Source organism: Oryctolagus cuniculus, chromosome 1 (genome assembly GCF_051225735.1).
Source record: "Oryctolagus cuniculus isolate XC-2025 breed Fujian yellow rabbit chromosome 1, ASM5122573v1, whole genome shotgun sequence".
Lineage (NCBI taxonomy): Eukaryota > Metazoa > Chordata > Mammalia > Lagomorpha > Leporidae > Oryctolagus > Oryctolagus cuniculus.
Window position 1 is genome coordinate 68,849,549 of NC_142867.1, and position 14,143 is coordinate 68,863,691.

At 40.3% G+C, this 14,143-nt stretch overlaps 1 protein-coding gene across 5 annotated transcripts in view; it reads right to left on the reverse strand.

Moving 5' to 3' along the window:
* The window catches only part of RSF1 (remodeling and spacing factor 1), a 165,599-nt gene that overhangs the window by 39,034 nt on the left and 112,422 nt on the right, over positions 1–14,143 (reverse strand). For all 5 annotated transcript variants that reach the window (XM_089331464.1, XM_002708674.6, XM_089331447.1 and 2 more), the window contains 2 exons: positions 10,970–12,741; positions 9,139–9,345 (listed from right to left, as the gene is read on the reverse strand). In XM_089331464.1, coding sequence (XP_089187590.1) covers positions 9,139–9,345; positions 10,970–12,718 — 1,956 coding nt within the window. In that variant the 5' untranslated portion in view covers positions 12,719–12,741. The remainder of the gene's footprint in view (positions 1–9,138; positions 9,346–10,969; positions 12,742–14,143) is intronic.

The following is a 14,143-nucleotide window of genomic DNA, read 5'->3' on the forward strand; positions in this document are numbered from 1 at the left end:
GAGACAGGAACACATTCCTTACAACAAAGTTTTCAAGCTCAAGTATCACAAACTTGTCCACAATATACAGAATTTTAAAAATATAAAAACTTTCCACTTTAAATAGCATCTGAGTTATCTCTTAAGAAACACTTATGGTTCCCTTTCTCATGAAAATTCAAGGAGGGAAGAGATGAGGTATAGAAAAGGATGGAGCTCTATTCAGAACCCTCAAGTTCAAATACAAAGGCTAATAAATGGTCATAAAATTGTTATTTTTACGGCTACTTGAATATAAGGTGACCAGCTCTATAAAATTTAATAGTATATTCCTGAATGTTTAACTTAAAAATTTTTTTATTTTAAAATAATTTTAGACTCATAGAAGAGTTGTGAAGATAGTGGAGTTCCCATATGCCCTTCATTAAGTTTTCAGTAACTACAAGACATTCATCAAAGCTATAATACCATGTTTCACTAATTTCCACTATTGTTCTTTTTCCGATTCTGAATCCAAGACACTATTTTGTATTTAGTCATGTTTCATTAGTCTCATCTGATACGTAACAGTTTCTTAGTCTGTTTTCCATAACTTCGAGTTTAAAGATTAGTCAGATACTAGACTGTCCTCGAGTTTGGGTTTGTTCATTATTTTCTCATTAGATGGGGGTTATAGTTTTTGGAGAAGAGTAACACAGAGGGGAAGTATTCTGCTCACTGGAACATATCATGAGGCTCATAATAACAATACAACTTATTACTGGTAATATTAACCTTGATCACTTCATTAAATTAGCATCTGTTGGCTTTCCCCAATGCACAGTTACTACTTTTCATTTTCCATACTCTATTCTCGTAAGTCTTACTCATGCTTAAAGGGAGGAAAATTAAGTTTTCTGTATATAAAAATATTGAAGAATTTGTAGATATAAATTAAATTAACAAATATTTTGAAAGTGTTTTAGGTAGCAAGGTGGACATGAGTCTATGTATGTGAGAGGCTAAAGAACTAAACTGGGAATATTTGTATGGCTGAATAAGGAAACAAATGTAGAAGCACGCCCTGAAGCAGACCAGCACTTGCACGAAAAGTCTTGACATCAAAACAACCTAGTTAGGTAGGCCCCAGCTCTCTCCCGGAGCAGCTTAGGGGAAGCATCCCCAGCTGGCACCAAGTCGAGTACTGGTCCAATGACACTTAGCTGACAATGTTCTGGGAGGAATTTCAGGAATTCCATGCCCAGGAAGCCCCCCACCCAGCAATACCTCAGATAGGGAGGGCTCACAGTCCAAGACTGGGCCCTCAGCTCTTTCCCAAGATGCCAGCATGCTCTATCAGGTGTATTTCTTTTCAATAAATTTCATTACCTCGCTTTTCACTACTCTGTCTCACATTTGAATTCCTTTTGGTTTGAAGGCAAGATCCTCTGAGCAGCCATCTCCATAACTTCTAGAGGCAGCCAGGAGAGACTGAGCATAGCAGTAAGTTCTGAGCAGCATCGCTCTGTGGCACGCTCCATGTCTAGCTGCCTTCTGTTTCTCCCTGCCTTGTCTACCCTTCTATACTGGCGATGAAAGCCAATATTTCATGGAGACAGAGACTTGCCACTTTTTTTTTTTTAATAAAGATTTCTTTATTTAAAAGGCAGAGTTATAGAGAAAGAAAGAGAGGGAAAGATATAGAGATCTTCTATCTGCTGGTTCACTCTCCAAATAGCTGCAACAGCCCAGGCTGTGGAGTTTTTTCCAAGTCTCCTGTGTGGGTGCAGGGGCCCAAGGGCCTGGTTTCAGTCAGCCCTCCCTACTACTGAAGAATGCCAAGGAATTCCCATCTCCTTTGCCACCGTTTTTAAAAGCTCTAGCGAGAACTGGTGGTCTTTTTTCTTTAAGATTTATTTATTTATTTATTTGAAATGCAGAGTTAGAGAGAGGCAGAGGCATAGAGAGAGAGAGAGAGGTCTTCCATGTACCGATTCACTCCTCAGGTGGCCTCCAATGGCCAGAGCTGTGCTGATCTAATGCCAGGAGCCAGGAGCTTCCTCCGGGGCCCAAAGACTTAGACCATCTTCTACTGCTTCCCCAGGCCATAGCAGAGAGCTGAATCAGAATTGGAGCAGCCGGGACTTGAACTGGCACCCACACAGGATGCTGGTGCTTCAGGCCAGGGCTTTAACCTGCTATACCACAGCATTGGCCCAAGAGGTTGATTTTACAGCTTTGGCACTGTAGGTGACGGCTTTACCCACTAGGCCACAGCATGGCTCTCCCCCCAACCCCCTTTTAAAAAATTTATTTATTTCAAAGGCAGAATTAGACAGAGAGGGATCTTCTATCTGCTGGTTCACTCCCCAGATCATTTTTTTTTTTTTTAATTTTTTTTGACAGGCAGAGTGGACAGTGAGAGAGAGAGACAGAGAGAAAGGTCTTCCTTTGCCGTTGGTTCACCCTCCAATGGCCGCCACGGCCGGCGCGCTGCGACCGGCGCACCACGCTGATCCGATGGCAGGAGCCAGGAGCCAGGTGCTTTTCCTGGTCTCCCATGGGGTGCAGGGCCCAAGCACCTGGGCCATCCTCCACTGCACTCCCTGGCCACAGCAGAGGGCTGGCCTGGAAGAGGGGCAACCGGGACAGAATCCGGCGCCCCAACCGGGACTAGAACCCGGTGTGCCGGCGCCGCTAGGCGGAGGATTAGCCTAGTGAGCCGCGGCGCCGGCCCACTCCCCAGATCATTGCAATGGCTAGGGCTGGGCTAGACAGAACCCAGGAGTCAGGAGTTTCTTCCAGTCTTCCACATAGGTAAGGGGCCCAAGCACTTGGGCCATCCTCTGCTGCTTTCCCAGATAGACTAGCAGGGAATTGGATTGGAAATGGAGCAGTTAGGACTTGGACTGGATCCACAGGGGATGCTGGTGTCTGTCACATGTGGTGGCACCAAGAACTAGTCTTAAGACAGTTTCTCTTGCTATCTTTTACCATCAACCAGGTCCTGACATAGTCATGTTTTCTAACTCCCTCTTAAGTGGTTTCTAGATTAGCAAGAGCGAGCCTCTTGGGCTTTTCCTCACTAAATTATCAAAGTTTCTCTGTCCGCCTATTGAAGATGCCTCTGTTCTCTGGCTGAGGGCAATAACGACTCCTTAAAGTCACAGAACTCTACAGTTGCCACTGTCTCTCCAATTAGTCCTGAGGCCTGACAGGATAACACAGGCTGTGAATGCTGCTGTCCTTTCTGAACCACTGTAAGCGGCTGAGTTGTTATTGTGACCAGCTATTTTTGATTTTTGTCATCGAGCTGTGATTCTCTGAAAACATTAGCAATTAAGTTTATGGAGCTCTGTCTTTTAAGAAAACATGTCGCTTCTATATGGAAGTGCTTTGTTTTCTAGTGAAAAGTTTCTTGAGATTTCTAGGGCTAGCAACTTTGGTAACGTGCAATTGTGTAAGAAAAGATAAAGTGAAACTGGTAAACATTGTGTGTTCTTTTTATTAAAAGGTGGTTTTCTCTTAATTTAGAGGTGCTAAGGATTGTTTCAGGATGTGAACTGAACGAAAAAGTAGGTTGGAAAGAAAGATGTGGAGGAAGCTATTGTCACCACTGATCTGAACATAAAGTATGAGGCCAATGAATGAACAGATAAGAAAACAGACCAGGCAGGTGTAGCAGAAGAGACTGAATCCCAATCTGTATTTAGATTGGGGTTTCTATGAACCTGAGTTATTTACCCAGTTGTCTTAACAATATGAGGATGAGAATGTATTCCTGGTGACAAAGGTTAAGGATTTCTTGATAGAAGGAGAAACTGAAGGAAAAAGTACTTTGTAGAAGAGATCAGGTTGGTTAAGATTAGAAGGAAATTATTTTAAAGCTAGCTGAAACATCATATGTAGTGAAATAAGCCAGTCCCAAAGGGACAAATACCATATGATCTCCCTGATCTGTGAGAACTGATATAGCACCAAAAATGAAGTCTGTAGAAGTGAAACCGATATTTCAAGAAGAGATGACTTGAATGGCCCTTGTCTTGAATATCAAGCAACAGTTTTTTCTTCATAATATTTGTTGAACTCTTTACTTAATATAGAGTTACTCATATGTATATAGTCAACTGAGGATGGATCTGGCGCTGCGGCTCAATAGGCTAATCCTCCACCTGCGGGGCCGGCACCCTGGGTTCTAGTCCTGGTCGGGGCGCCGGATTCTGTCCCGGTTGCCCCTCTTCTAGGCCAGCTCTCTGCTGTGGCCCGGGAGTGCAGTGGAGGATGGCCCAAGGCCTTGGGCCCTGCACCCGCATGGGAGACCAGGAGAAGAACCTGGCTCCTAGCTTCGGATCAGCGCGGTGCGCCGGCTGCAGCGGCCATTGGAGGGTGACCCAACGGTAAAGGAAGACCTTTCTCTCTGTCTCTCTCACTGTCCACTCTGCCTGTCAAAAAAAAAAAAAAAAAAGAGTGGGAATAAGAGACGGAGGAGGAAGTTTGTAACTGTAAATCTGTATAGTTCTGCATACATTACTATAGCCTTACTTCTAAGGGTGCAGTTTGAAAACTTGCCATGGGACCCCAAATCTCATTAAGCTGGGTGATAAAAATGCTATCTTAGGTGTTAAAGTGATCATATTAAGTGTTAAATTGAACATATAAATAGGACTGTTAAAGTAATAATATAAATAGGATCAAGTGTCTGGCAATAATAATAGATGAAATTAAAAGGAGAAAGTTCCAATATGGGAAGCAGTCCACTCATAGAATCATAATTGCTTTAAGTAGCACTCTGACCTCAGAATCAGCCCTTAAGTCATCCTGGTCTGGCTGAAAAGCTCATGAAACCATTCTAGACATGGAAAGCCAAGACACTGGCAAAAAATGTTCTACATGAAGGATCTCTGTGAGTGAGACCCCAGCAGAAAGAAGTGGCCATCAAAGAAGGATGTACCTTTCTCTGAAAGGAGGAGATAACTTCTACTTTGCTCATGGCCTTGTCTAAATACTGACAGAGTTTGTGGATTTAAAAGGCTTCCACAGCATAGGCAGCTCATGTCAAGAGCCTCAGGTAGTCACTGATGTCAAACATGAGAGTGTTAATTGTTAAACTGACAATAGGAGTCACTGTGCACTAACTTCCCATGCAGGACCTCTGTCCTTTATGAGTTGCATTATGAGAGTTAATGAAAAAGCATGTTATCAAACAGTTTTTTCATACATTTTGTGTGTGTGTGTGTGTAAACTGTTGAAATCTTTACTTAGTATAGAGTTGGCTTCTGTGTACAAAGTTAACTGAAAATGAATCTTAATGGAGAATGGGACGGGGAAGGAGAGAGGGAAGAGGAGGAAGGGTGAGAGTATGGGTGGGAGGGCAGGTATGGTGGGAAGAATAAATATATTCCTAAAATTGTATTTATGAAATTTGTATTAATTACATAAATGGTTTCTTCCGGGGAAAATAAAATACACTAGCTGATATTTTAAGTAAGTCCAGGTAACAGGATCACCTGATTCTCTACCTGTGTGTTCCATGACGTATTTAAGTGCCAAGTAAGGGGTTCATATGCTGATGTCATGTGCTAATCCTTTTTAAAAATATTTTTTATTTATTTATTTAACAGGTAGAGTTAAAGACAGTGAGAGAGAGAGACAGAGAGAAAGGTCTTGCTTCCGTTGGTTCACTCCCAAAATGGCGGCAATGGCCGGAGCTGCCGGAGCTGTGCTGATCAGAAGCCAGGAGCCAGGTGCTTCCTCCTGGTCTCCCATGCGGGTACAGGGCCCCAAACACTTGGGCCATCCTCCACTGCCTTCCTGGGCCACAGCAGAGGGCTGGACTGGAAGACAAGCAACCAGGACTAGAATTGGCGCCCATATGGGATGCCCGCGCCACAGGCGGAGGATTAACCTAGTGCGCCAGGGTGACGGCCCCATGTGCTAATCCTTTTAATTAAGCCTTTTTTGTGTTTTTGTAGCTGACCTAGGGAACAAGAGTTTTATGCATCTTGGGAAGATTTCTCATGTTTTTTATTGTATTGATTGCTTCAGAGCAATGTGTCAAAGGAGTTAACATGATCTGTCTATTTTAAAATACTTCAGTGATTATCTTAACTGATTATATCTATTCCATAGCTTTGCCTCCATCGGGTTAAATATTACTTTATTTTGATCAAATGGCTTAAACCTCTGACAATTTGTTAAAGCTCTTTTTTTTTTTTTTTAAATATTTATGTATTTGAATGGCAGCATTACAAAGAGAAGACAGAAAGAGGTTTCACATCTGCTGGTTCTCCCCAAATGGCCACGATGCTGGGGCTGGGCCAGATTGAAGGCAGGGGCCTGGAGCTTCAACCAAGTCTCCCACGAGGGTGCAGAGGCCCAGGCATTTGGGCCATCTTCCACTGCTTTCCCAGGCACATTAGCAAGAAGCTGGGTTGGAAGTGGAGCAGCCGGGACATGAACCAGCAGCCTATGGGATGCTGGCGTTGCAGGTAGTAGCTTAACCTGCTACACCGTAACTCCTGATGAAGCTCCTGGCCCCTGGCTACTGCCTGCCCCAACTAAGGGAGTTGTGGCCATTTGGGGAGTGAACCAATGGACAGAATTTCTCTCTTTTTCTGTCTCTCTGCCTTTCAAATAAATAAAATAAATCTTTAAAAAAATAAATAAATTTCCATGACTCTTTCTGCCCCACTGATTGGACACAGTTTCAATCCTTTAAACTTGTCAATCAAAGAATAAGACACTCTCTTTGGCACCATTTTGTGTGATAAAAGAGCCCTCACTTGAAAGCTACTTGGAGTCCCCAACCCCAACTGGGTCCATCAGGAGGCTCTCTGCTTTCAATAAAACTTCTGCTTTGTTCACCATCATTGTCTTCTTCGGGGTAGGACAAGAACCAGCATTGATTCTCTCCCCTGTGGCAGACAGTATGAACCAGGGCACCAATTTCATTTCTCAATTGTTTCTATGGTAAGATGTAATCTAAATTTCAAATAATAAAAGTACAAGTTAACTTTTAGGAAGTACTGTATTTCTAAAATGAAGGCAGTCTCTACTTTGCAATAAAGTCAAAACTCCACTAAATAAATACTACCATCTGAGATTTCCAAGTAATAATTCATTCATTTTGTCTAAAGCATCTTGAAAGTCTTTTACAGTTCTACATTTATGAAAGAATACATTGCTTTCTGTTGTAGGTTCAATGAAGCCAAGGACCATGTCTTTCTAGCTCAGCATCATTTCTCTACAACATAGTAGCCCCTTGGTATTTTGACTTTGAGATTATCCTTAGCCACTTACCAAAGGAAAGTCAGCACATCTGAGATCTTCAGTTTTCAGTGTCATTCTCTGGCACAGTAAACAGTAGTGAGATTGTCTAAGTAGTCATTAAAATAGTCAAATAAATAAAAATCCTATCTGTTCCAAAAAGGGCTCAACTTTTTCCTCTTTCTCAATGTCAATTCTACTCACCATTTATTATTTTCTCATATCCCTTTGTCCCTAATAGCTCTTGCTGTCTTAGTAAAAATGCATTCTTCTCAGAGCTAAAGTTATTATCTGGTTCTAAATTATATCTTTTACTTGAACTCACAGAAACCACTGGGACATGAGAAACTTCACTGATGAGTTTAGTTTCCAGATACGGTTTCAGTGGTAAGCAAGAAAAGAACAAGTAAACCAGAATTAATTTTAACCCAGCACATAAAAGATCCATCCCTTTCCATGAGTTATAAAAGTACTGTCAGGGGCCATCGTGTGACACAGCAGGTTGAGTTGCTGACTGTAGTATCAGCATGCCATATGAGCACTAGTTTGAATCCACGCTGCTACACTTCTAATTCAGCTCCCTGATACTGTGCCTGGGGAAGCAGTGGAAGATGGTTCAAGTACTTGGGCCCCTGCCACCTATGTGGGAGACCCAGATGGAGTTGGAGGCTCCTGGCTTTGGCTTGGCCTTGCCCCAGATTTTGTGGCCATTTTGCTAGTGAACCAGCAGTTGGAAGATCTTTCTCCTCTGTTTCTCCATCTCTGTAACTTTGCCTTTCAAATAAACTCTTAAAATAAGGAAACAAAAACAAACCTGTCAGAACTACGTGGTATCAGTCTCACTTTTCAATGAAAAATTCAAGATAAAGAGAGGGAGGTAATTACAGCAGGATCTGGAGACAGCATCCCATATGGGCGCCAGTGCAAGTCTGGCTGCTCCACTTCTAATCTAGCTCCCCACTAATGCTCCTGGGAAAGCAGCAGAGGATGGCCCAAGTCCTGGGACCCCGCACTCATGTGGGAGACCCGCAATAAGCTCCTGGCTCCTGGCTTAGGATAGGTTTAGCTCTGGCTGTTGAAGCCATTTGGGGAGTGAACCAACAGATGGAAGACCTCTTTCTGTCTCTACCTCTCTATGTAACTCTTTCAAATAAATAATAAAATAAATCTTAAAACAAAACAAAACAAAACAAATTTAAGATCTGAATTTATGTCTCAATCCCACACTTTTCCCGACATATCCCATAACTTTCTAGGGAAGAAGTAGAGAACCACATCTTAATTTTTCAAAACTCTGTGATCTCACAACATTTTTCCTCAGTATATTCTAGTCACACAGAAGGAGCTTTCTTTACATTTCTACTCATTTAAAGAGAAATTGCGTTCAAACGCAGTTTTATTGAAAGAGCACAGTTGCTCAGAACTGGGTGTAGCATCAGTGTTTCTTCAACAGCCTCACTTATGAACTGCAAGCTATATAGATTAGGAATTGGTTCTTCTGATGCAGGCCATTTTTGAAGAGCTTACTTTCTAAGTAACAAAGCTCCATATAAATCTGGTACTATTCTTCTGAATGTATCTGGTCTGTGATTTATTCTCTTAAAAGATTTGTAAGGACTGCTCTATTTAAAAAACTGTAAAACCCTACTAGGTTACTTCTTGACTTAGGTGGGTATATCACTGCTAGCCGAGAAAACATCCATAGCTAAATCAGGTAGAATGAAAGCAGAATCCTGATCCTTGGTCTCCCTAAAACTGGGTTATTACTTTCAGAAACATAAAGGTGACTTTGTAGCACACAATCTCCACAGCATTCAAAAATTCAAGTCATGATTCAACACAGAAGACGTAGCTGCTCCGGGCAATCACTGCGCGCCTGTAATATGAACACTGCTAATTTACATTGGCACATACGAGTTCGGGATGGTTTGGAAGGCCACATTTCTTGCATGGTTCATCATCATCTGCTAGGACGGCTTCTTCACTTTCCTTTTCTTCTTCCTCTTCTGAAGCTGCAGATGATTTTTCACTGTCAGATCCTTCACTTTCATCATTGCTGGAATATTTCCACCTGCCACGTGTTCGAGAACCAGTCCATCGAACTTTGCCTTTGGGTTTTACCTTTGTGTAAAATAAAATGTTGGGATAATTTGATGTAACAAATTTTAGAAATACAAAACTTCTGGTACATGTCCATTGTGGGATATTTAGTCAATATACAAAGAAAAAATGTAAATTACTATATCCTTATCATCAGATATACCAGCTATTAAATTTTGGTGTATTATTTCAAGTTTTTCTGTATTTTTGGGTTTTAGAAATGTAATTATAATGACCATTATGTCTTTTCCCTAGTCTGTATAATATGCCACCACACAAGTGTAATTTATCTAACCCCCATTAGACATTTAGGTAGGTGTTTCCCATTTTTTCACTTCTATGAACAATATATCTTCACAAGATTTTACACATGTTTATGGTTAGGATAAATTCCTTGAAAAGGATTCTGGGTTAAGGGCCATGCACATTCTAAAGCCCGTATAATGGAAAGATGACTATATACGCACTGTATTATGCAAAATTTAAATTCCATGTTAAAGCTAAATTTTCAAAGGTCAGACCTTTTACATATAAAAACCCTGAGAAACTTTAAAAAATAGGTTCACAATTTTGTTAAAAGTTATTACTTGACTGTACTATCTTTTAACAACTGCTTATTTCTGTTCATCCCTACATTATAGGACTCCAGTAAAGAATAAAAATATTCTAACAGCAGAAATAAGGAAACTTTTTTCTAAAAGTAAAGAATTAAAAGTTCAGTATTTCAGGGAATAAAGAATTACTTATTATGAATAGCTTAATTATTTAAATAAACTAAAAACAAAAGTAATGCTTTTAATTATTCTCCTATAGACTAATCAACAACTTGTAAAAGATTCTGCTTAGAATAAGAGCGCCAGATAGATTTCTTGCTTCTAAAACTAACAACTGAAATAGGTACTCTCATACAATGGTAATGAGATGGCACATTAATAGGACATTTTTGGAAGGCAATGTAGCAGTAACCCTCAGCATTTAAAGTACACATGCCCCTTGACCCAGTGATTCCAATTCCAGGAGTCTATTCTAAAGAAATACTCACTAAGTCCAAAAGGATCTTCAATGCAGCACTGCCTGTAATAGTGAGAAATTGGAAACAACCTAAATGTCAATCAGTGAGGGAGTAGTAAATAAACTGAGGCACAGCCACACTATGGAGTACTATGTAGTGGTTAATAAACAAAGTGTGGACTGTGTCCTGACATGAAGAGTTCAGAGACACGCTGCTAAGGGAAAAGCTCACAGAAAAATGAGCACACTTGATCCAGTTTATTTTTTTAAATGAGTGGGCAAATATTCATGACCATACACTAGAATGCATATAGAACGGAATGGAAAGATATGGACCCCCAAATGTTAGTAATGCTTGTGGGGAATTTCTATTTTATACTCTTTGGCTGTTAATTTGACTGGCTTACAAAAAGAATATTTTCCTATTCTATTTATATTAGAAAGGAAAGCTTAAAAGATTATAGAGTCTGCAACTTTATATGTGCAGATAACAACAGAGAAAAATATCTCAGAGAAAGATACATTTTTAGTTGTCTTTGAATGACTGTATTTCAGCTAAAGAGAATGACTTAATAAAACTTTAAATCCAAAAGTTTCTGATAAAACTTAAGTGTCACAGTAGAATGAATTTTACCTTGCTTATTTTAGAATTTGTATCTTTCTCCACTTTTTTCAAACTTTCTTTTTTTTCTGTTTTTTGCGAAGCTGCTGACTCTTCTTCCACTTCATCTTCTCCTTCCCCCTTTTTTTTATCAGCTTTCTGGTCTCTGATCTCAGCCACTTTTGCTGTGGGCCTAGATATTCTTGGAGACCTCCTTAACGTACGGCCCATATTTGCTTTCTCTTCTTCTTTTTCTGTCTTCTCTTGCTTGTGTTCTAGTTCTAGAATTTTGGGAGGAGAATCTGTCTTCTTTTTCCGACTTGATATCCTAATTGTTAACTTGATGCCCTCTTTTTGCCTTTCAGAAGTTATCTCTGTATTTTCTGTGGTAGCAGTTTCTTCGTCAGGAATCAGCTTATACTTAAATTTGCTTTTTTGCACAGAACCCTTTGTTTCAGAAGGCTCCTCTATGCCAGAGGGCTGGGCATTGCTGGGATTATCCATTTCTACCTTCATGGACTCAGAGTCCTCTTTCTGGATATCTGGATCTGTTTTTTCCAGGGAGTGACCAACATGACTTGTACTCTTATTTTCAACGCCTTCATTTTCTGAGGCCAGTTTTTCATAGTGGGAAGTCATTGTAGGCGGCTGAGAAAATTCAGCTGTCCCAGGAGCACCTAGCTTTTCTGATTCAAGAGCACTCCTTGGAACTTCTTCTGGTATTGGACTCAACCTTTGCGGATCCTTATCATGAAGAATCTTTTTGGACTTCTCTGGCTTTTCAAGACATTCTAGGACTGGTAGACGCTTATCCTTCTTACCTTTGGGAGACCTGTCCTCAATTTTCATGGTGCAGGTGTCAGTGGTAGATAAAGCAGCTTTTAAAGAGAGATCCTTTGCCATCTCAGAAGACTCAAGAGAGGTTTCCATTTCTACAAGATCAGGTTCTTCTATCTGCCCTTTTAGATTCTGGGTCTCTGGGGCTGACACTGAGCTACCTGTCTCTTTCCCTGCAGGGACCACTTCTCTCTCATGCTCACCTGTTTTCATATTTGTTATGACAGAATTCAGGGCCTCTGCTCCATTTCCCTCCACGATGACACTTCTGTCCTTACAGGGGCTATTGTATGCATCTTCTTTTGCTTCGTAAAACTTTGTCTCGATTGGTTCAGTCTTAAAATTTGGAGTTACCTTGTCATCACTAACTTCTCCATTTACCATCTGCTTCCCTTCGTGGCTCAGAGCAGTGATTGTAGAAACCCTTTTACAAGTCTCCTCCTCTTGTTTGATTTCATCTTTCAAAAACTCTTTTGTTGGAGTAACAGACTTACACAAAGGTCCTTTCACTGGACTGTCAAAATCATCGCTCAGTTTAATTTCTCTCTTTTTTAGTGGTATCTTTGCCTGCTGGTCATTTTTAAGTTTTTCTGTTTCCTCAGTAGATTTCTCCGTGATGTCTTGAGAAGTCTTAACGCTGCCACTGAACTCCAGTCTCTCCGGCTCCTGCACAAGCCTGTCCGTGTTACCTTTGGGATCTCTAGGATCTGCTCTACATTCCTTTATTTCCACTTTAATGGGTTTGACGTTTTCCTTGAAAGAATCACTTTCTTCTTTGATAATCTTTTTTTCCTCAATTTCTGGCAAAGATTTTTCTAGCTTGACGATGACTGGCAGCTTCACAAGTTCCTTTTCCTCCTCCTTTTCTACTTTCACAGTGGTGCCCTCTACAGCGCTGGCCGCAGAATGGTTTTCTGCATCTACTGGCTGCTCTTTGCCTTTCATCTTTTCATCATCCTTCTGCTCCTCTACAAATCAAAACAGTTTAATTAGATAAACAGAAGCTTCCAAGGATATACAATATAAAAGGCTTCCTGTACATTTTCATTCACAGTTTCTCTCCTAAAACAGGTAGCTTTTGTCATTGGCTATTTGATGATAAACAATCTGACAATCAAAAAAAAAAAAAATTCTCAACCACAACTTGTAGATATCAAAAAAACTAGAAAGACTCATGTTTCTGCTTTTTACTTTTAGCTATGGAGTTCTCAGTGGAATGCAATGAGATATCTGCACAACTCAAATAATCTATTCACACTCAAAAGATGGCTCAAAAATACAAAACTGAAAATAGTACATGCAACATTTTTAAAATATCATATTTGTTTGATATTCTTGATGGCAAACCACTGACACGTCATTTCACTAAGATAACGTCAGCATGTAAGTGGGAAAATGAAAACCAGAGAAAAGGAAAAAAAAAATAAAATAAAAAGACCTAACCCTACTATCCAGAGGCAATCACTAGTAACATTTTAGGTTATTTCCTTCACATAGTTGGGATCAATTCTTACCTTCAAACATTAACACTTTTACAATACTAAACCCTATACTTCTATACATTCTATAATGTGGTTATGCAACAAATTACTTTATCATCTGACATTGCTCAACATTTCAGAGTTAATACTTTATAAAGAAACTACTAAGGCTAATCTGTCAATTCCCCTTTTGCCTTTTTGGGTTTAAATTTTTCAATCTTTTTTTTTTTTTTTTTTGAGAGGTAGAGTTAAACAGAAAGAGAGAAACAGTGATAAAGACCTTCCATCTGTTGGTTCTCTCCTCAAATGACCACAATGGCCAGAGCTGGGACTATCCAAAGCCAGGAGCCACGTAATTCTTCCAGGTCTCCCACGTGGGTGCAGGGTCCCAAGCAACTGGGCCACCCTCTACTGCCTTCCCAGAAGCATTAATAGCAGAGAGCTGGATCAGTAAGAGGACCAGCCAGGACTTGAACTGGTATCCTTATAGGTTGCCAGTGCTGCAGGCAAAAGCTTAGCCTACTACAACCACAGTGCTGGCTTCTAAATTTTCAACTTTTATGGAACAGACTGAAGCCTAACAAAACTAATCTTAGGTGAATCATATCAGCTCTGAAAAGGGCTACACAGAGTGCACAGATGCCCTAATCTGGTGCCCAAAGAATGTGAGCACAGTGTTTTCAGAATTGATTGACTAGTAATTTTAGCACATTCTTCATCACTTTGCCTCACCATCACAACTAAGAAACTCTAATTCTAAAAAGTTTTACCAAGAGAGCAACTTCTTTAAAAATTATGAACAGATCATTGTTGGTCAACCAGAGAAACTACATAGGAGATGAAGTAGGGTATGTTATTTAAAAATGAGAATGTAATATTTAAAATGAGT